Source organism: Balaenoptera ricei, chromosome 20 (genome assembly GCF_028023285.1).
Source record: "Balaenoptera ricei isolate mBalRic1 chromosome 20, mBalRic1.hap2, whole genome shotgun sequence".
NCBI classification, from domain to species: domain Eukaryota; kingdom Metazoa; phylum Chordata; class Mammalia; order Artiodactyla; family Balaenopteridae; genus Balaenoptera; species Balaenoptera ricei.
Genome location: NC_082658.1, coordinates 15,576,643 through 15,599,677, shown reverse-complemented (window position 1 = coordinate 15,599,677; position 23,035 = coordinate 15,576,643). Strand labels below are relative to the sequence as shown.

At 35.3% G+C, this 23,035-nt stretch overlaps 1 protein-coding gene across 7 annotated transcripts in view; it reads left to right on the top strand.

Moving 5' to 3' along the window:
- The window catches only part of TANC2 (tetratricopeptide repeat, ankyrin repeat and coiled-coil containing 2), a 358,004-nt gene that overhangs the window by 115,380 nt on the left and 219,589 nt on the right, over positions 1-23,035 (top strand). For 4 of the 7 annotated variants that reach the window (XM_059909098.1, XM_059909096.1, XM_059909103.1 and 1 more), the window contains exon 4: positions 1,133-1,315. In XM_059909098.1, coding sequence (XP_059765081.1) covers positions 1,133-1,315 — 183 coding nt within the window. Of the gene's footprint in view, positions 1-1,132; positions 1,316-16,042; positions 16,514-23,035 lie in introns of those variants that run through there. The other 3 variants (XM_059909100.1, XM_059909099.1, XM_059909101.1) reach the window with 2 other exon arrangements.

Sequence of the window (23,035 nt, the reverse complement as noted above, 5' to 3'; positions counted from 1 at the left end):
GGTGGCTTCTCTTGTTGCAGAGCATAGGCTCTAGGGTGTGTGGGCTTCAGTAGTTGTGGCATGCAGGCTCTGTAGTCATGGCACGTGGGCTCTAGAGTGCAGACTCAGTAGTTGTGGCACATGGGCTTAGTTGCTCTGTGGCATGTGGGATCTTCCCGGACCAGGGCTCGAACCCGTGTTCCCTGCATTGGCAGGCAGATTCTTAACCACTGCGCCACCAGGAAGGTCCCTAGTTTTGGTTTATACTCACTTCTGGAATGTAGCCCTTTGGGGTTCCAAACAAAAGTGTTGGAGTTTTACCAGCTCCCCCTTCGCAACTTGGTTCTCCAGCCATTCCAGTACTTGTCTTCCCAGCTCTGTAAAACTGTCAATGGCTTCTTAGCCTTTCAGATGCCACAAAGTAAAAAATGGCCCCAAATACCAGGTCTCAGTCTTCTCCTTGTAATTCTTTATCATGCTATTAACTCTCCAGTGCCTTCAGGAAGATTTTTAAAATGTATATAGTTGTAGTTTTCTTAGGGAAAAGTTGGTCTGAAGTATTTAATCTGCCATTACCAGAAGTAGAAGTCAACAGTATGTAAGTGGAAGTAAACAGCATATCATTTACTCTTTTTTTAAATGTTTGAGCAGATTCAAAAATCAGCATATAATGTTAGTCTTACCCATTTATATTTTCATGTACATTCTTGGAGAAAGAGAATAAGAAATAGAGTTAACAGTGATCCTACTAGGAATTGCACAGATTGGATTGTCAAGCAGGGGGATATCTTCTTTCATGTTTGTCTTCTCAGGGACAATTGAAGACCATTGCTGTAATCGTAACACTTGTTGCATTGTACTGTAATCATTTTTTATTATGACTACGTTTTTCATGAGACAGTGAGCCCCTTACAAGGAGGAATCCTGTCTTATTCATGTTCAGTTTCCTAGTGCTGGACTTGAAGTTAAGTACCCAGTTATGTAGAAATGAATCTGTGTGTTGGGAATTCCTTATTTTCTTTTCACAGTGAAAAATCAACATCAGTGTACACTGTGCTGAGTCATCCAAAAAGATAAATTTTAATAGAGAAGAATTTTAGTAGAAGAATATTTTCTCACCAGCTCTTTTCTCCCATTCTCTTCTGTGTAACAGGTGGCATCTCCACAGAAAGCGACTGTGCTTTTGAGCCAGACTACGCCGTCCCACCACTTGCAGTGAGTGAAGGTATGCAGCACATTCGGATTATGGAGGGCATGTCTCGCTCTCTTCCATCCTCCCCCTTACTCACACATCAGTCTATCAGTGTTCGGCTCCAACCTGTGAAGAAGTTAACTGGTAAGGACTTTACCTAAATTTAGTATATTTAACAGGAAACCTAACAGTATGGCACTCTAGGTCATATCAGATATGTTTATGTGCATCTCTAGGTTTTTCCTCTTTGGCCTTATTAATGTCACAGACTCTTAGAAAGTGGAGCTCCTACTGATTTTAGTTTAGGGAATTAGAATAGTGCTCCATTTGACAGATTGTTGTATTTATTTCCTAAATGATCCATCTGTTGTGGACATATTTTTCTAGGCTTTCAGGAAGTTTTCAGTTTTGCCAGAATATACTGTTGTTCTGATTGCATTTATCAGCTTGTTCATGCCAGATTACCAAATGGAGATATTGTAATTTTAGAATAATAAAAGCTTCATAGTTTAGCAAAGGTACATCAGTTTGAAATTCTGATTTGTATATTTCATACCTGTTTTTAAAAGCTGATCTAGATATTTACCTCTCCATGGTGCAGTACTCCAACTTGTTAGGATATTTACTATAATTCATAAGTTGTGGATTGACTTTAATATGATCTCACAGTATGTATTGTGCAGTCAGATCAAGTTGTTAGGTATGAAACTGTGTCTTGATTAAATGAACTTTTATCCCTTAAAGCTTTTTCAGGGAAGAAATTTTAATATATTAAATGATACTTATGTGCGAAAATATGTACACCTGGATCACTTTGTCCGGTTTCTTTTAACATTATTAGTTTATATCAACATCAGTAAGTTGACTGGTATTGAATGGATTATGAGTGTATGGAGGCAAGAAATGAAGTCATTCCCAAAGACTATATTGACTTCCTCCTATGTGTCTGGCATTGAGTTAGACAGTAGTGTTGATTATCGAATGACAATTCAAAAGAAAATAAGATGATAGAGGGGGAAATGAGATTTTTCAGACTCTTCCATCTATTTTGAATGAAACTTTTACAATGTTTATAATTTTCATTAAAATAATAGTATTTCTTTATTCTGTAGTTCCACAGAGCATAACTTATGCTTCTTTACAACCTGCACAAAGCATAAGTTATGCCTCTTATATTTTTTATTGTTTTTTTTAGGCATCTTCAAATGACTGAGTCAAAGTCTACTTTGATTCTTGGGTCATTAGGTAAAAATCAGTAAAGTAGCTTAATAACATTTTACTAAAATACTTATTCCTTCTGTTATCTGAAAACAGGGTAAGTTTTATGTGATTGGGCTTGAATAAAACTTTCAATGCTTAGAAATCCCTGCTTTTTCTTACAGTTTAAGGTATTATTGATTACTGAAAATACAGATAATCAAATCTGATGGCTGTGTAGTGATGTGCTTCATTTTACTACACATATTGGAAGAAATAGTAAGAAAAATTCAGTTTCCATATAGAAGTTAGCTGAATTGCCTGAGGTTTTAGAGATAGCACTTTCCTATCCCATTAGCCTATCCCAGTTTGAACTTTAACTTAAATAGACAACCTTTAGATGACCTAAAAGATAAATACATATACTAACAAAGTCAACAACATGCCTGATGTCACAGAGATAGTACAGGGAAGCAGTAATAGGAAGTACACTTGGTTAATTACAGGTATGAACTATTCAGTTTTAATTTTACAGTGCTCGAAGTATAATCATCCTCTCAAATAATTTTATTTACTGAAGAGGTTGTCAGAGGCCTAAGAATTTGAAGTTTGAGAATGCATTTTTAAATATCTGAATGAAAGAAATCTGTCTCCTGAAAGAGGATGCCATGAAAATTTTTCTGTGGCCAATTTTCTGCCAAGTGAATTAGATGATAAGAATTTTCTGGTTTAACCTGGAATGAAATTACTTTGAAATTTAAATTAAAAATATTATTTAGTAGATTATTCATCAGTTATCTTTCCTTTCCTAATTATATTTTGTTATAAATAAGTAAAAAGAACTTTGTATGGGAAAAGATTAACTGACCATAAGGAAATGTCCTTCAGAGAATGGTTCTTAACAAAATACATTAATTTAATATGGCCATTAGGGCTACACTTCCTAATTTATGCATTTCCATTCATTTAAACTTCCAACTACCTTATCCTTCTTGTATTCATATTACAACCAAACTGAATAAGTAGGGCCAGAATAGTTATTTTCTTCTGTTTTCTTTCTGACTTTCTAATATTTAGTCCCCTGTCTCTGCTATGGTCAGGGTAGTTTGCTCATTATTCTTCTGTGCTTTTCACTTAATCATTAAACAAATATTTGTTTAGGACCTACTATATGCCAGGCACTGCTATAGATACAGTAAATAGAGTAGAGGAAAAGACAGTTGAGGCTCCTGCCTTCAAGGTATTTATACTCCAGTTGGGAGGGAGACTGATAATAAACATATAACCAATAAATAAATAATTTTAGATAGTAACGAGTACTGTGAAGGTGAGAAAGACTGGGGTAGAGGTAGGTTCTTTCTATGAAGTGATCAAGGAGAGTCAGAGAAGGAGATATTTGAACTGAGGTCTGAATAACAAAAAGAAGCCAGCCATGGGAAGATCTGGGATCAGAGCCTTCCAGGCAGAGGGAACAGCGGGAACAAAAGTCCTAAAGCAGAAAGCAACGTTGGCATGTTCAAGTATTAGAAAGAAGGCAGGTGTGTTGTCAGCAAAATAAGTCAGAGGGGAGGGGAGTATGAAATAATTGAAGAGGTAGGCAGAAGCCAGAGTTTTTAGAATCATGGTAAGGAACGTACTCTGTAGGATTTTAAACAGAGCTGGAATGGGATGTAATATGATCTGATTTAGCTTTTAATCAGATCTTGGTGGCAAATGTGCTAAGAGTAGATAGAGTATGGAGATCTGGAGTATCCCATTAACCTTGGGTGTGTTTTCCTGATCTTTAATAGATCTTTAACTTCTAACAAGTTAGTAGAGGTTGAAAAGACAATTAATCTTTTTTTTTTGTTTTATCTTGTAAAACATAATGGAGCAACCTTTTCCTATTATTATATAACCTTTGTACTCTCAACGTATTTGTCTTATACACACAGGTGTATGTGAAGATCCATTTCCAAATACTTTGACTTCTCTTTAGTCTCGAGGGAGTGAGAATGGGGAAAGGTTTGCTCAAGAATAAAGACATGTAGTTTGAAGCTTGAAAACTAATTATATATATATTAACTATGTATATTTAGAATATATATAGCTCTGTCCTGTACAAAAACAAGTTACCATAAAAGTGATCAAGAGAGAAACAGGCTCTGTGGTCATACTGCTTGAGTTTGTATCCCAGCTCTGAGAAAGTCACGTTACTACTGCCTGCTTCTGTTTCTTCATCTGCAAAATGGGGTTAACAATACCTCCTACCTCATGGATAGTCAGGTCTATAACCCATTGATGGTTATCACATTGCTTAATACTTGATTAAAACTGTGTTTGGCAAATAATAAATGCTCAGAATGTGTTCGCTGTTATTTTTAACAAAATTGTTAAATTTGGTGAGAAGTTTTTAAAAATTTCTTTTAGCATTAGACACCAGTTTGGAACTTTAAAACTTTGCACGTTTTAAAAATTATACTTTTTAATGAGTAATAGTAATAACGATAATAATTCTCATTTGAGTGCCTGTTGTGTTGACATACACATGTAAACTCACGTATTCTTCACATGTATCTCAATTTTACACATGAATAAATTAAATCTTACAGAGGTAAAATGTCTTGCTCAAAATGATACAACTAGGAAACGGTCAGAGCCAAGATTAATACCTAGGCCTTTAAACCCTAAATGTGTCTCATTTTACCAATGAAAAAATTGAGGTTTAGAGAACTTAACCAACTCACCCAAGGCATCTGGTATATCGCTTAAGACATTTTTGTTAAAAAAAGTAACATAGCCAAATGGTTTAAGCCAATATAGGGAAACTAGAAGACCTAGAGGTTAGTCAAGCCTCAAGGTTCACTTGCTCAGTGGATGTTGCTCTGCACTGGGGGAGGCGTGGAAGAGAGTGTGCAGAGACATACCGTTGGCCCCAGTAACCGTGGTCATGGGATTGCCCCCGTTCTCTGGATTCTTACTCAGTGACCTTTTCCAGATGCTTTTGTTCATAATATCATAAAGCCCCTCAGCATACTTCTTAAAATATAGAGAATTGGGAGTGCCAGTAGTTCACTCATTCAACACTTAATGAATTTACACTGTCTGCCTACTATGTACACTGTAGGTTTAGTAAAAGTTAAAGTTTGAGTATTCATACTGTTAGTAGAGCTGTAAATTGGTACACCCTTTTTTTATTAAAGTTTTTAAAAATTTATTTATTTATTTGTTTATTTATGGCTGCGTTGGGTTGCTGTGCGCGGGCTTTCTCCAGTTGTGCCGAGCGGGGGCTACGCTTCGTTGCAGTGCGCAGGCTTCTCATTGCGGTGGCTTCTCTTTGTGGAGCACGGGCTCTAGGCACGCGGGCTTCAGTAGTTGTGGCGTGCGGGCTTCAGTAGTTGTGGCTCGCGGGCTCTAGAGCGCAGGCTCAGTAGTTGTGGCCACGGGCTTAGTTGCTCCACGGCATGTGGGATCTTTCCGGACCAGGGATTGAACCCATGTCCCCTGCATTGGGAGGTGGATTCTTAACCACTGTGCTACCAGGGAAGTTCCAGTACGCCTTTTTGTAGAACAGTTTGAAATATGTATCAAAATTGTAATGCACATAATCTTTGACACAACAATTTTATTGCTAAGATTGTATTTTATAAATAAATTTGAACAAATTTGAAATGTATATGTGTGTATGTGTATATAATATTGTTTATGTAGTAAAAAAATGAAAATCTAAATATCAATAATAGTAATCCACTTGTGTTTTAAAATGATATGCAAACATACACACATCACAGGTGTGTTCATTTGGTGGTGGAGTGGAGATATAATAGCTCTAACTCAAAAGCAGGAGGAGAATGACATGAATGTTGTTGTCTATCCTTCTATCATGTTTGTATTTTTATGTGTAAAACACAATGTATCTCATGAGGCAATATAACGAAATGGACCCTGACTGCCCTTTTCTAATTGTGTCAACTTGTGTAAAGTTGCTTAGTCTCTATACTTCAGTTTCCTTGTTTCTAAAATAAGAATAATAATAGTATTTACCTCATAGGACTATAAGAGAATTGGATGAGTTGGTTTGTGTAAAAGCTCATAAAACAGCGTCTGGCATAGAATAAGTAGTCCAATAAATGTTAGCAACGGTCATTATTATAATTTTAAAATAGATTTGGGTGACTTTCTGTCAGCTGTCAAATATGAATTCTGAGCCTTTGGAAGATGACCTTCAAGTAATTTATTTAATAGCCTTAAGTAAGTCCCTCTCCTGTTCTGAGGAGTAACCTTAAAATACTGATATCAAAAGGATTAGTATCTGGGAATACTAATTAGTATTATCCTCTGAGAAAAGATTTTTTGGCCTGATTTTTAAAGTATTTGCTACCAGTAGATTGTAATGACCAAGTGGCAATCCAATTTAGATGGTAAATAAGTTACAATAACCAGTCTGATCATGCTGCAGCCTAGTTATTTTAGATGCTAGCTAAGGCCAAAATATTATTTTAAAATACGTTATTAATAAAATGGAATCATTGACTTATTTCTGAGACATCCTGGAAAAATTGCTTACAGCTATTTTGACATTAAAAGGAGTCTATACATAGTCTACGTAGTCTGATATATTGTAGTGTACTTATGATATGTTCTTCACATAAGAATAATTATCTTACAATTGTTAGAAACACTGGAATTCAAGGTGTACTTTAGTAAATTTTATTAGAAAAAATACAGGGTTGCTATGAAGATTAAATAAGATTTCTTAAACATACAACCTAGCATGTAATAAACATTGATAAATGTTACTTTTCTTTTTTTAATTTAATTTATTTTTTATACAGCAGGTTCTTATTAGTTATGATAAATGTTAGTTTTCATTTTATATCTTGGATAAAGTGGAAATATAGTCTTGAGAAAATTATTGAAAAGCCAGTTTGGAAATGTAAAGAGCCTAGAGATCATGTTAGTCTTCACAGTTTGATTTATCTTAGTGTACTCATGCTACTGTAGGATAAGAGTAAATAGAGCTAGGGATTTATAACCAGGGAGGAAGATGGCAAGGGTGGCAGTGGATGGAAAATTACTAAGTGGAGACATCAAGGGTAGGGGAATTCTTGCTGAAGGCAAACCAGGGAATTAGATATCAGGTGTGGGGGGTTCTTGCTGAACTGACTTTGCAGAATTCTTGATACAACTGGTCTAAGCTGGGTGTAAGATAGGCTACAAGGATGTACTGTACAACATGGGGAATAGAGCCAATATTTTGTAATAACTGTAAGTGGAGTGTAACTTTTAAAAATTGTGTAGATAGGTAGGTAGGTAGGTAGGTAGATAGATAGATAGATAGATAGATAGATAGATAGATAGATAGATAGGGGGCTCAGAGCAGCCTGACTAAATTTTAGTTAAGGAGAGAGTCTTTGTCATTATGTATATTTTGAACACCTAAATGGCAACATACATTATCAAATAAAGAGTTCTTTATTTGATGTTTGCATGCGCTGAATTTGCAACATAATTAAATCTGCTCTTTTTAGATTTTTATAGGAACTCAAGAGTTTGTATAGAGCAAAAAATTTTCTCTTCTACTATTTTTTTTCATATTTAAATGGAAGTCACTCATACAGAGTAAAAGCATTGTTTATACCATTGTGGTATTTATAGTGGGATTATTTAAGGCAACTATAGTGTTGCTGTGTATATTCCACTGAAATACAGTAGTTCTGTCTTCCTACCTCTATTCAACCACTACTGGGTAAAGGTTGAAAAAAAATGCCAAAGTGTCCCTTGACGGAGAAAGAGCCAGAATCCTCTGGTAAGGATCAGCAGTGCCCAGGAACCTCTGGAGTCAAATACTCACATTTTAGGGTCTGAGTTGACTTAGCCAAGTATATGCAAGATTGTAAGAAACCATGATAGTATTTTTCAACAGAACTCTTATCAGTACCTACCTATGAGAAGTTGTTCTTTATAAACTTGTACTCAGTTTCCCATTTCCTTGTATCTCTCTAAATGGTCATTACCTCCTACAATGTATTCTTTTTTATTTGAAGACTAATATTTTCTAGAAGAAAATAGTGTCTTCCTAGGAAAGCTATAGAATATAGTACAAACGAGGGTAATTCCCAACAAGATGTTTTTATAATTTTCCCGTGAAACTGTTATTTTTAGCCTTCATCTGTGTTTAAAAAAAAAAAAATTCCTGAGAGGTGTTCTTTTCTTTGATGTAGAATTTAACTGGTAAGCAAATGAGCTGATCCCCTACTTTCTTTTTCTATCTTAGTAGTTGTTTGGTTAGGATCTCAGTTGTAGAAAACTGAGTTGCCTTGGCTAGTCTAAACAGAAAGACATTTAGTGAAGTGTTATGATAGCTTTCAGAATCTCCAGGAAGGCCTGACTGCAGCCAGAAACTCCACCACCCTACAATCCTAAAGGAACAACACAACTACCTCTATCACAGTTGCCCTGGAGGAACCAGATGTACCCTCACCTTAGTGTTTATCATATACTAATTGATTTCTTTTTTTCCAGTGTGCATATATATATGGTGTATGTATGTTCGAGTGCTTTTATTAGAAAACAAGAAGTACCGAAAGTAAATTTACTATTAATTTAACTCAAGGAGATAGAAGAAGTAAACATAAAACAAGTAATCAAAAAATTAAAAGCAAAAATGAGTAAAACTAAAAAACAAAATAAAAATTGTTGATCAGTGAAGCCACAAACAAGTTCACTGAAAAGATTAAGAGAGTAGAACAATCTTTGACAGGTATGATTTCCCACCAAAGAGGAAAAGAGGAGAGAGGAAAGTTAACATATAAGATACATAGAACAAGGAATGAAATAGCTGCTGATAATAATGTTCTTTACTGTAACAGAATATAGTATACAGGCTTATAGCAGAACAACATAAAAACTAGATTAATGGAAGAAAACAAACTGTAAAATTGACTCGAGTAAACTTAAAAATATGACTAGCCCAGTAACCATAGAAATCAAAGAACCCTAAGACTCAGCAGGTCCAGATGATTTTACAGGCAAGTTTTATTAAACTTTTAGGTAATAATAATACTAATAGTAATAATAGATAATGTATATTGAGCTGTTTCTCTGTTCTAGACGGTATGAAATGCTTTACGTAGTGAGCAGATTTAATTTTCATGGCAATCTTAAGTGGATAGTCAGTGGCTTCTATGTGAAAAATTTCAGTGATGGCAAGCTTTCTACTTTGTACTTAGCCTATTTTGTTGAATAGTTTTAACCATCAATTTTCTATTTACAATATTTCTATTATATGCAAATATCCTCTGTTGTTCCCACCTGCTAGTTCAAGTTCTGTTTATTTATGACATAAATGAACCTCCTCTTTCACATGGCAGTCCTTTATATCCTGGAAAGCCATTTTTCATATCTGCTTTCTCTAGCTTAAGAGACTTCATTAAGACCTGTCCAGCAAAGTGAGAGAGTGGCATGGACATATATACACTACCAAACGTAAAATAGATAGCTAGTGGGAAGCAGCCGCATAGCACAGGGAGATCAGCTCGGTGGTTTGTGACCACCTAGAGGGGTGGGATAAGGAGGGTGGGAGGGAGGGAGACGCAAGAGGCAAGAGATATGGGAACATATGTGTATGTATAACTGATTCACTTTGTTATAAAGCAGAAACTAACACACCATTGTAAAGCAATTATACTCCAATAAATATGTTAAAAAATAAATAAATAAATAAAATAAAAAGAATGGCTTTGAAAAAAAAAAAAAAAGACCTGTCCAGTATCGAGATGGTCCTAGGTCTATGTTATTTCCTTTATCTTCTAGTCTAGTAACTATATCAAAATGGACACGAGATTATTTCGGAATTACTTTCCTTTGTGACCCTTTCTTGAATCTTAGTGAACATTTTACCTTTTATGAAGGTTTTTTATAAACTATTTGAAATGCATATTTTCCCACTTTCTAGTCCTGTAGCCCTCCTAATTTCTTACGTGGGTTTACAGAGAATGCTATTAGTAGTTTCATGTTCCTGCCTTCATGTTCTTTTAGAACTCAAGTGTAAATTGTGTGGGCCTGGATTTCAAGTGTGTTTTTAAACTCATAACTTGGACTTCAGTGACTTAACAATGTTTATTCCACCCTTTTTAGTTTAAATGTAATTAATGGAGAAGATTAAAGCAGAAAAAGGGAGTAATTGTTCTATGTCTCTTGCTTGGAGGCAGGTTGTTGTTAACCACGGCAAACTTTGGAGGCAGTTATACTTGTTATGCAGGGTTCAAGCCCTTACTCTGCCACTTATTAGCTGTATGACCTTGGTCAAGACACTTCAGTCCTCTGAGCATGTTTTCTAATCTGTATTATAATATTATTATTATCATTGTTCAAGGCTACTTAGTAAGGTACAATCTGGTAACAATCACTAAGAGGAGGTCTAAACAGACCCTAAACATTAGGGTGATCAGCAGTATGTAACTGGTGGTGTGAACAGGAAAAGGGTGAAACCTGTTAATCCAAGGGAATCTTGGGACAGACAGCAGACACAGTTCCAGGGGGGGACAAGTGGTTAATATTAAGGAAAATGTTTAACAATGAGAACCCATCATAAAGCAATGTTTTGTTGTCAGCAGATCTTTATGGAAGAATGATACTGATATATCTATAATGTGGCAGAGTTAAGGCTCAGAACTCTAGGCCCAAAAGAACCAATAGTGCCATACTGGTCAAGAGCCCAGCCTTTCCAGTTGGACAGAGAACCAGGTTAAAATTCCACACTCATTCATTTGTAAGCTGTATGTCTGGACAGATGAATACTTTTTGAGCTTCTCTTTCCTCTATAATATGTATAGTAGGAAAAATAATGCCTTAGGGCTGAGAGGAATACAGAAATGTTTGTATAGAGTTTCTCTATGTTCCTAGCATTACTGTGTCAAACATTTAAGTATGATTTGACAGTTACTACCATGAAGCTCTGTTACATTCGACACTACACCCTGGATGAAATTCTCAATATTTGAAAGAGCCTAAAAGAAAATATACATTTACTTGTCATAAAATTATATAGGCTAGCTTATTTTGTTTTGGATGAAATTATATCACCTTTCTGTGATCAACTTATATTTATTTGAAACTCCATTTAATTGTTTATTATATCTCTGTTTAAATTAATAAATAAAATTTTTGACAGATAAAACCTTTTAAAATTTAAGTCTATATGGGAGGAAATAATAAAAGGAATCCTAAGAGGTGAAAAAGTTGGCAAGTACTTGGTTGATAATCTCTGATAACCTTTTGAGCTAGTGTGTGGTGTTTCTAAGAGTTGAATATCACTTTTAAAGATGGCAGTGAAGTTTACAGAAAAAAAATTCTTCATTGTCCATCCTTCCTTTGTGATTTCCCCAGAAAACTCACCATGATTTTCTGGCACAGTTCCTAGGAAGTCTATTTTTAAAGTTAATTGTCCCTGTTTTCCCTACTTATCTACCCACTTGCTATGGAATATGAGCAGTTCAAAAAGTGTCAGATATTGAATGTAGGTACTAAATAACGTTGGTCATCAGTAATACTCTTCAGTCACAAAGCATCATAAAGGCAAATAAGTAAATATCCATGATTCAAAGGAAATCCTCTTAGTGACTCTCCAAACAGGAAGTAAATTATAGTATGGGATTATATAAAGCTTAGCATAGAATATATATTCACATTATAACAGTGCTTATTATAATGCTAACCCATGTTTTTTTTTCTCATTATAGAATATTATGTGCCCTAAATGATGTATTCAGCTTGTAAGAGTAATAAATTCACGGCATGACAGAATACTCCCTCTTTGATGAACATTTTAAACACCAGAGGGCAGAGTGTTCCAAAGGACATTTTCTATTATCCCATTATCATTCATTCTTTCATGTCATTGGCTGCATTTAAAAAAAGTAAGAAATATGGCCATTTGAGAATCACCTATGTATCTGAGTGATCTGTTTTGTTTAGACAACATAATGAGCAGTGTTCTGATACATGCTAGAGTTGGTTAGTCCACATTTTCCCTCCTTTTCTAGTTAAAGTCTATATTTCTGGCTTCTGAAAGCGACTATTTTTTTAAGTCATATGTACATCTATATCATTTAGTGAGTTTCATAAATTGAAGATTTATTTAGTGAATTAAGTAAAGTGAGAGAAAGGTAATCAATAGGTATGTCTTGTAACTCACATGCCCTTTTATGTTCTACTTATCCATAAAAACATTCTGAAAGAGCCACCTGCCAGCTAATGATCTTTTTCAGCTATTGGGATTGTAATGTAGAGATAGCATCACATACATTTGAGGAAATTTTATTCAGGTCTTAGGTAATAAAGTCAACATATCAAGTAAAAACTGTATATAATAAAAATTATCCTCTGAAATCCCTTAAGAGGATAATTCACAGCATTCATTAAACAGAAATACTGCTTTTCAATATGTCCAACCCTGCCAGTTTTTTAAACTCTTTTACTGACCACCAGATGAATAGTTGGCTCATGTGTAGAGACCACATTATATGATTTTTAAGAATATATTTCTTTCTCTTCTCGGTTAGTCATCACTCTTCTCTTGGAAGTTGAAGTCCTGATCTGGAACAGTAGCCATTCCTGGGAAAGGAAGAAACCAAAATTAGAAATTTGGCCAAAGCTTGAATTGCTATAATAAGTAGGATGGATACTTTCTTACTTCTGTGCCAATAGAGATTTCATATATTCACCTCTTCATAAGTATTACCCTACCTTTAAGCACTATAGAGTTTAACACTGATGATTACTCCTTAGAGAAAGCTTATAAAGGGAGAAGACTGGGAAAAGAATAAAAAGAATATAAAACTCTGTGTAAGGTTTAGAATGACTTACCTAAATTAATCATAAGGGAGTTAAAAATTAGTAGTCAGGGGAATAGCTTAGTCTCTTAAATCTCTTTCTACCCTTACCTTAAGTTAAATCCAATTTTTAAAAAAACAAAAACCAAACCAAACCTATGTGCTTTGTCTTTTAAAGTATCTTAACCACGTCCTCATCTCAGTCAGCTCCTACAGAGCATAAGCAACATTAAAATGAAAGCCAGTGGAAAAATGATTTGTTGTCCAAGTTTGCATTTTTTCCAGAATTATTCTGGAATCCATCTAATGCATGGATCAGCTCAACTTGATTTGGGGGAGAAGGGAATTTGCCCTCTTTTTCCTGAAGTATTGAGTTTTTGGTATTCTAGAAGACACAAAGAGAATTTCCCTGAAAAATAACCATTGGGGCAAGAAAATATTTGATTAAAAAAAAAAAACTAGATAGATTAGACTATCAGGGAAACAGAACAGAGGTGTGCTGTCCATAGAATTTTCAAATCTAATGTAAATGCTCATTTTTAGGTTTGCCTTACAGTTTTCTAGTTAGGTGAGAGAAAAAGTAATTGAAGATCATTTGAAACAAGTTTCTTTGCATGATCTTTAGTATTACCGTTCTATAGAAATTGCTTATACTTCTGTATCTCCAAGTTATCATTTTCTAAAGATGTTTATAAGTCATGTTGGGGCAGTAAAATTACTTTTACATGATTATCTTAAATACTCCTTTAACACTAGTCTACAGAATCTCTGTTTACTATAATTCTAAAATGGTGCAATATGTTGACACCAAATATTCAGTCAAACATAAAACTAGGGGCTTCCCTGGTGGCGCAGTGGTTGAGAATCTGCCTGCCAATGCAGGGGACACGGGTTCGAGCCCTGGTCTGGGAAGATCCCACATGCCGCGGAGCAACTGGGCCCGTGAGCCATAACTACTGAGCCTGAGCGTCTGGAGCCTCTGCTCCGCAACAAGAGAGGCCGCGATAGTGAGAGGCCCGCGCACCGCGATGAAGAGTGGCCCCCACTCACCGCAACTGGAGAAAGCCCTCACACGGAAACGAAGACCCAACACAGCCAAAAATAAACATAATAAATAAATAATAAATAAAAATTTAAAAAAAAAAACAAAACATAAAACTAGCCTGAAAAAATATTTACTCTTTTAGGCTATTTTCCATGTCTATTGAGTTCTATTGAAATCCCTTTTTCCTTTTCATCTTTGCTATTTTGCTTAATTAGGTATTTTTAAATAAGATGACATAGATTTTTAGAATTTCAAGCCTTTGCATTACATTATTTTATTTTATTTCCACAGTAGCTTTAGGAAGAAAGTAGAAAATATGTTATTACCCATACTTTACTTATGAAGAATTTAAGGGTTGGAGTTAAGTGACTTACCCAGGGTATGTCTAGTAAGCAACTGAGCCATTATCACACCTACAATCAAAAGTCTAGCCAAGTGCATGTCCTTCCTACTACATTGCAGTCCTTTTTATTCACATTTTACTGAGGTTATCATCATTTAGGGAGAGTAATGCAACATAAATCTATGACTAACAAATATATAATTATACCAGAATTGTTATTACAGTGGTAATGCTGCCCACATAAGAGAACAATATAATTAAAAAATTACCTAATTGTTTTGCTTTCCTTTGTTTGTGAACATTTCATTAAATATGTGGTGATGGGAAAGAAACCCACACTGATTAATATAGAACAATTCCATATAGAATTGCCCTATCTAAATAGATGAATAGTACCAGTGAACCATGCTTCAGAAGCCTAGTGAAAGATTTTTTTCTCAAGTCAGTTCAGAACGATGTCTACAATACTGCAGAGGGAGTGCCGTTACCACTGCTAAATCCATGCATTGACACTTTCCCTAGCTCCCCCTTCTCCCATGGTTCTTTTTTGAAACTATTCTGCTGTCCAGTGAAAGAGAAGGGACTCTTCTGGATTCCAGGGAGGTGAGGAGAAGCTATGACAGGAGAAAAGTTCTCCAGGCCTTGAAGGGAAAGTTCATCAGAAGCATGGAGTGGGCTAGTAACCCTTTCTCACCAGCGACTGACACAAAGAATTTCCTTGATCACACGTGAAGGCTGTGAGCATTTTCAGGGCAGTTAGTGTCTTTTGTACCTTTCTGCATGTGTAAGGAATATAGGAGGTAGTATACCTCTCTTTGAAATTGAAACCATTGCTATTATATCAGTCAGTTGATGGTTCTGCAGTTTTGGTCTATCTGATGATCCATCTGAATGAAAGGCATTTAATCAAGTTTTTAACATCTCTATTTAAAAATAAATTTTCTGCTGTCTCACATTTTAGACAGTTCCTTATTTCTCACTGTCTAATTTTACCATTTAACCCAATAAACTGTGACGATATTACAGGCACATATTAGCTTGCTAAAGTATTATTAATCTTTTCAGAAACCTCAATATGCAGTTTTTTGTTAGTGTCTTATTTAGTTTTTTTTTTTTTTTTTTGCAATATACACATAGTTCTGATTTAGGAATTCAGAAGAGTAAAATCTAAGGAGAAATCAGTAAGAAAGGAGTTTATAGCTTTAAGGCATAAGGAGCTTACAGCTTTTTAATATAAATTGTTCCCAGAATCCATGTCACAGCTCCTTATATGGTGCTGCTTTTTTCCCTTCGGTTGCTATGACAACAGCAGCACTGCACCATTCATCAGCTCTGGACCTGGGCTGCATTGCTAGCCTTCCGTGTTACTCCTGAATGTTAAGAACATCCGTGAATCATTCACTATGTTAACGCTGCGCCATTAGAAACCCAAGAACCAGTTCTTCCAGCATTTTGCTCTAACAGAAGGGTAAACTAAACTGCGCCACAGAGGAAAATTGTATAAATATTTCTTTTTTCCTAAGGGAATCTTACAATCTATATTTGCTGCAGTATTCTGAAAGGATAAGCTCATGTCAAGCAGGCTAATGAAAAGAACTCGTCTGTGTAATCTTTCTTGAAATCATTAGCTGTTCAAAACAAATACCACATTGCATCTCTGGATACAGAAAGGAGCAGGTGATGTTGTTAGGGGTTCTAAGGTCCTTTGGGAGCATCACTTGTGCTTTGGGACCATTACCAGCATCTGCTATAAGAAGTATCACCTGTAACACACAGTAAGTTCTGAGCAGTGTGAATTGCTGGCTGGGGAAGATTAAAGTGTGGATCGTTATTGACGTGTCAGCTCTGGTAACAGCACGACCGGTGAATAAAAAGAAGCCTTTCCGGTTTTCAGGAGACAAGACTATATAGTATTGACTAATGAGGAAGAAAAACTAAAGCCTGTGAGTATGAGTAGAGTATTTGTATATTACATGGATTTCTGAGCTATGAGGCCTACTTTGAGCTTTGTAGAAAAGCAAACGCCACCTAAGAGAATTTTACACTTAGTTTTCAGGGAAGCCATTAAGAAATGTCATTAGGTACATTTATTTAATTTTTAATTGTGTTTGTTTACTTGTGTGTGTGTATATATGAATCTTTTAAAGTGTTATACTTTTAAAAATAATATTTCATTGTAAAGAATGCTGTTTAACTCAGTGTTTTAATGAAATGTGAAGGTCAGATTGCTTTTTTTGTTAGATTGTGATTCCAGAATAGATTTCTACTTCCTATTGCAATATCCTTATAAGTAAAATACATTAAAAAAAATAACAGTATGGAAAACCAGAATTTTGTAAGCATATTTCCTTAATACATCAAATCTTACTTTTTTCATTAACTGGAGTGCTTGCAGATGGATGTTCTTGCATAGTTTAAGGACTTTTTTTAAACTTAACATTATTTGCTAGTTATGTTGATTTATATTGTCTGTTTTCCCAGGTGAGAAAGGTGAATTAGAGATTTACCATTCTTACTTGTATTTTTAGACCATTTGGTAATTATCAATTTAAAAGAAATTGAATTTATAGATTACATTTTCTCAAAAGACTCTGTCCATTTTCTGGCTTTTAATTATTCTTTCTTTTTAGTTCTTCAGCTAACCATGGTAACTTAGAAATGTACTAAAAGTAGGAACTTGATTTTTCAAAATTAGAATATTTAGACTGATCTTCAGCCACCTCACAAAAGAAAAAGGCATTTCATCTGGGCTTATTCTTGTAGTTATTTACCTTCTTAAATTGTTCTTCTTAAATACATGTTCAGAGTAGATAGACTTCAGGGACATAATTTAGATTAAATTACTATAAATTTACTTGTAAATTACTAGTGTTTGCCATTACTATATTTTGATTTGTATTCCTTCTTCCGTTTTTGAGATTTTCCCCTATAGAGCTATACATATGATTTTGCGCAATGTTTAAGAAACCTTTAAATAGGGAGAATTAATATATTAAAGGATAATGAAAGTACTAATCACTTATACTTACTGTCATTTCTGTCATTAGTAGTAATATTTTACTTTTACTTGAAAGCCTATAATTAATAGATTAAATAAATCGATTCACGTTTTAACCATTGCCATGCAAGAAAATATGAATTTTAAAATTTATGTATATTTAATAACTGTGTACATTGTAAGTTAACACTCCTTTTTGACTAATCTATCCTCATAAGTATACAAAGGATTTTGTATTCCATTATCTCTGAAACTATAATTCTTATTAATAGTAACAAAGACTGATTTGGATTTTTATTTTGTCTGCATTGGGTCTTCGCTGCTGTGCACGGGCTTTCTCCAGTTGCGGCGAGCAGGGGCTACTCTTCGTTGCGGTGCGCGGACTTCTCATTGCGGTGGCTTCTCTTGTTGTGGAGCATGGGCTCTAGGTGCACGGGCTTCAGTAGTTGCAGCACATGGGTTCAGTAGTTGTGGCTCTCGGGCTCTAGAGCACAGGCTTAGTGGTTGTGGCGTGCAGGCTTAGTTGCTCCGCGGCATGTGGGATCTTCCCGGACCAGGGCTCGAACCCATATCCCCTACATTGGCAGGTGGATTCTTAACCACTGCACCACCAGGAAGTCCCTGATTTGGATATTTTTAATTAGGATAGTATTTTTAATATCAGATTTATTCATTTTAAAGTAATCTTTCTTGGCACATCCTGTGATTTTTTTTTTTTTTAATGTTTGGGTCCTTGCCTAACGTATGTATTCCTAAAAGGTTGTATATAAGTATATTTGTTTGCAAATTGTCTAATTTAAAATCCACTAGTGAAGCTTCCTGTTTTGAGAGATTCTGCCGTTAAGTTGATTAGGTGAATCTGTATATCATATCCTAGGTTTTCTTAAAGAGCCATCCAGTTTATTTCAGTATCTAGGGATTCAAGTTGCAGATTTAACTGGCAGCATTCTGTGAAGAAATTAAACCTCATGCTTCAGACTAAAGTATAACCTCTCAATTTCAAAATAGTTTGACATCTTCAGGTTTACTTTCTGAAATCCTTTAGTGTCTTTACAATATTTTTCATATAACAGATAACTGGGTAAAATCTTAGTTCGAAGTAGGCATTGCTTTCATTTGGGGGGAAATGTGCTAGTGAAGAAATAATACATAAAATTTATAAATATAAAAGGCTTAGGTTTCTTCCCTAGTTTCCATTAACTAAAACTTAAATTTGTCATCCTAATACCACTTCTGAATATCTGGAAAATTGTTAGTACCACTAATAAGCTTTTACTAGGAAATAGGTGCCTAATTTCTCTCAGGATCTACATTAAGATTGAAAGTCTCATATTGGTGATAAATTATTTTAAAAGAGTGATTCCTAGTTACTGTTTTCTCATGGACATCAGTCATAATATATCTATGATAAATGTGTCTTCTTTACACTCCAACGTTATATAGTAAGACATTCTAACCACTTTTGTAAGCTCTGCAGCTTGGGACATGTTTACCTCTCTAAAGTTTCTCTTTTATAAAATTAATGAAATAATGCCTTTTGTAGTGTCATTGTAGGCATTAAGAAAGATAATATATATGTGAAATATCTAGTATAGTACTTAGCACAAAGGAAACATTTTCTAAGTAATAATTCTCTACCCTTCCTCTCCATTGTCCAAAAGTTCTTGGACTTTTCCCTGGGAGTACCTTTAGGGCCTAGGAATTTGAATGCATACCAAAAGGGTATGCGATGTAGCCTAAAGAGACATCCAAAAGCAAATCTGGAAATTTCTTGGAAGTCTCATGTTTCCCCTTTTAAAATAGTCTACGTTCTATATTTTTTTTAAATCATAAAAATGTTTCCCCAAAAAATCTTTGAGTAAAAGTCAACTTTTCAGGAAAATATGCCACATTTTCTCCTATAAATTTGCACCAACATACTACTGCCTATCCTTATGAATTCCCAAGTTTAAGACATACTACTCAGATCTCTGGGTCTGGGTATCATTTTTTTTTTTTAAGATTTAATTTTTATTTATTTTTGGCTGCGTTGTGTCTTCATTGCTGCACACGGGCTTTCTCTAGTTGTGGCGAGTGGGGGCTACTCTTCACTGTGGTGCACGGGCTTCTCATTGCAGTGGCTTCTCTTGTTGAGGAGCACAGGCTCTAGGCGCACGGGCTTCGGTAGTTGTGGCACACGGGCTCAGTAGTTGTGGCGCGCAAGCTCTAGAGCACAGGCTCAGTAGTTTGGCACACGGGCTTAGTTGCTCCACGGCATGTGGGATCTTCCTGGACCAGGGCTCGAAGCCACGTGCCCTTCACTGGCAGGTGGACTCCCAACCACTGCGCCACCAGGGAAGTCCCTGGGTATCATTTTTTAAGAAATAAAGATCCTTTATTAAAAGACACGTGTTTCTCTGGAGAAATAGATTGAGAATCAAGAGGCAGGGATGAAAAATGAATCTGGTAAAAGCTGAAAGGCTTATTACTCAGTTCAAAAGAGCGAGCAGTGGTATGGAGCTGGGTCAAGCTGTAGTGGGATGAGAAAGGAATACCTTCATGTCAGAAATGAAGAACGGTGATGGAGGAACTAACAGTTTTAGCATTTTTAAAACTGTGAGAAGTCCTGAAATAAAGCAACCTATTTTAACTGCTTAACCTAGCATCTCTAAAACTTAAATCAGGCCCCCTTACACAACTCCTGCAAACTCATGTGCAACAAATAAGTGTTCTAAGGAGTATGTCTAAGGAAATAAGTGACCAAAGGAAGTTATGTCATTCAGAAGGAACGAAGAATGGATAACCATACAGAACAAAGTATGAAAGCAATCACCTGGGCATTCCAGACAATTATGGGAAAGTTACTTTACTCAAATTCCCCAGATAAGTTGTGCTTTAATATTCTAAAGAATAGTATGTTTTGTTTTGTTTTTTTAATGAGAGAAAAGGTTGTATTTATCATGTGGATTAGAAAGTGAAATGATAAATAAAGTGACGAATTAAAACTTGAAACAAGAGTGTACAGGACACATTCAAATGGTAAATCAGTTTGTGTGGACAGAGGTTTTGTAAAGGATGATGTGGAAGAGAAAACTGCGACTGGATCGAGGAGGCCTTTGGTTTGGGGCAATGGTCAACTAAGATGGTAGCAGTGGAAAAGGTACAAAGAGATGAAGATTTTGAGAATAAGCAAACTGGTGACTGACCAGTTACAGAATCCAGGAATATGGAAGATCTGTCCAAGATGAGTCCAAGACTTTAAGAATGGGAATTGGTGGCTTTATTAATAGGAACAGAGAGATTAGGACAGCTGGTTCTGAGAGAATGAGACACATGGAGTTCACGGTGATAGCAGAATATTAGAGTGGCAATGCAGTTTCAACACTTAACAAGAGTAAGGTTTTAGGATATAAATTTGGAAGTTATATCCATAGAGAGTACTTACAACACTAAGAATAGGTAAAAAAAAAATCTCTTAATGAGAATAGAACAAATAAACAGAAAAAGGTGGCAAATGAATATTTTATGAGCATTTACCAGGCATTATCACTTTAAGTCAGTTGAGCTTTTCAGTAGCAGTTTGAATTATCATGGCCGTGATCTTTTAGATGAAGAAAACAAGACCTAATCAGGTTAACCATTAAGCAATTTAGGCGTAAGAGATCAGGATTCCAACTTAGGTCTTTCTCTAACTATAGTTCCTACTCTCGGGAGTCAAGACGTAAACCTTAAGAAATATCCCATTTAAGGGACCAAAAGAGAAAAACCCATGTTAAAAAGACAGATATGAATAAACAGTAGTCTGAAGGGTGTTGGGAGAACCACGGTGGTATAACTATTACAGAAGCTGAGGTTTGAGAGGGTTTTAGGGAACATTTAGTCACTATTTTCAAATTCACTTAGAGGTCAAGAATACAGGTTCACATGGGACCATGAATATATTGTTTCTATGTGATCTGCTTTTTGCTTTCCTGAGCTGTAGTCCAAACTCTTAGCTGCAGTGGTCTGCATTAGGTAAACAATTGTATTCTATTTCATTAAAGAGGAGAAAGGGGGAAAAGCTACATAACAGAACAGGTGGAAGTGGAGCTGAGGGAAGGAAGCATCTAATGAGAAACTCACAGCCGAATACACTTTTAGAGTTCTGGTTGTTTTTTGGTGTCTATAATATATAGTCACATATAGGACTCTTCAAAGCTTTTGAAGCTAAAATAAGTTTCTCTCCATTTAACATCATTACCCCAATAAATATCCCATTTTTTATTTTAACATAGCTGAAGCTATCCCTAAAGCAAGATGACTGTTTTCCATTAACTCCTGTGACATGGTGTAGTAGTTCAGGTTCTGCCACTTAACTAGCTTTGCGATCTTGGATGTGTTATGTAACCTGTCTGTGTTTCAGTTTTCTCATCTGTGAAATAGATATATAACAACTCCCATAGGGTTTGTAAGGATTAAGTGAGTTTTTACAGGTAAAATGCTTACACCAGCCTCTAGGAGATAGTAGGTACTCAATAATAGTGATTGATGATGATGTCACTTATTGGCAATTTCAAGACCCTATTTCTCTCTTTCTGTACCTTTTTTACTTTTCCAGTTTTTCCTTTGATGTTAAGGGAAACTGTTTTCACTTTTACTTGTTAGGTTAAGTTTTTAAAGTGAGCAGAGAGTATTTAAAGAGCAGAAGGTTTAAAGCGTAATTGAATTTAGAAAACATCTTGCTGTTACGAGCAGTGGGTACTGGTGTTGACTTCTCTCTGTAATGTTGATCCAGTAGCCATTCATGTGTGGAGTATTTATTATGAATTTATATTACTTCCAGTGAAAACTGGGTTTATAGTCAAAGAGAAATGACTGAGAAGTGTATAATTTCCCCTTCTTTGTTTAATTTAAAAGAACCCCCTTCCGAAAAAGTATGAATAAATATGTTGTATTATTATGATATGATGGCAAACTTAGAATTATGGTAAAGTTATACATTCAGTGTACAGTGGGGTTTTCCATTTTAGCATTTATTACACTGTAAGTTTTAAATTATTTAGCAATGTAGTTTAGTATAAAGGCTGTCTACCATAGTTTGTGGACTCTGGAGCCAGACTAATTGGATATGAATCCTGACTGACACTTACTAGTTCTGTGTCCTTGGGCAGGTAATTTAACCTCATCTGTGCCTCAGTTTCCTCATCTATAAAAAGCAGCTAATAATAGTATCTACTTCATAGGTTTATTGTGAGGATTAAATGAGTAAAATACTTTGAGCAGTTTCAGATCATAATTGCTCAGTCTTTGTTAATTTGTTATTAGTTAGTATGTGTGTAATTTATCTCTTATCTCCTTACAAGGCAGAAACAGTATTTATCCTCTTTATTATTATATCCTCAGTCTTGAGTGCAATGCCTGGTACATAGTAGATATTCATAGTAGATGTTCAGTACACATTTGTTGATCAGTAAAACATTGAGGTTACATAGGGCTTCAATAATGTTCT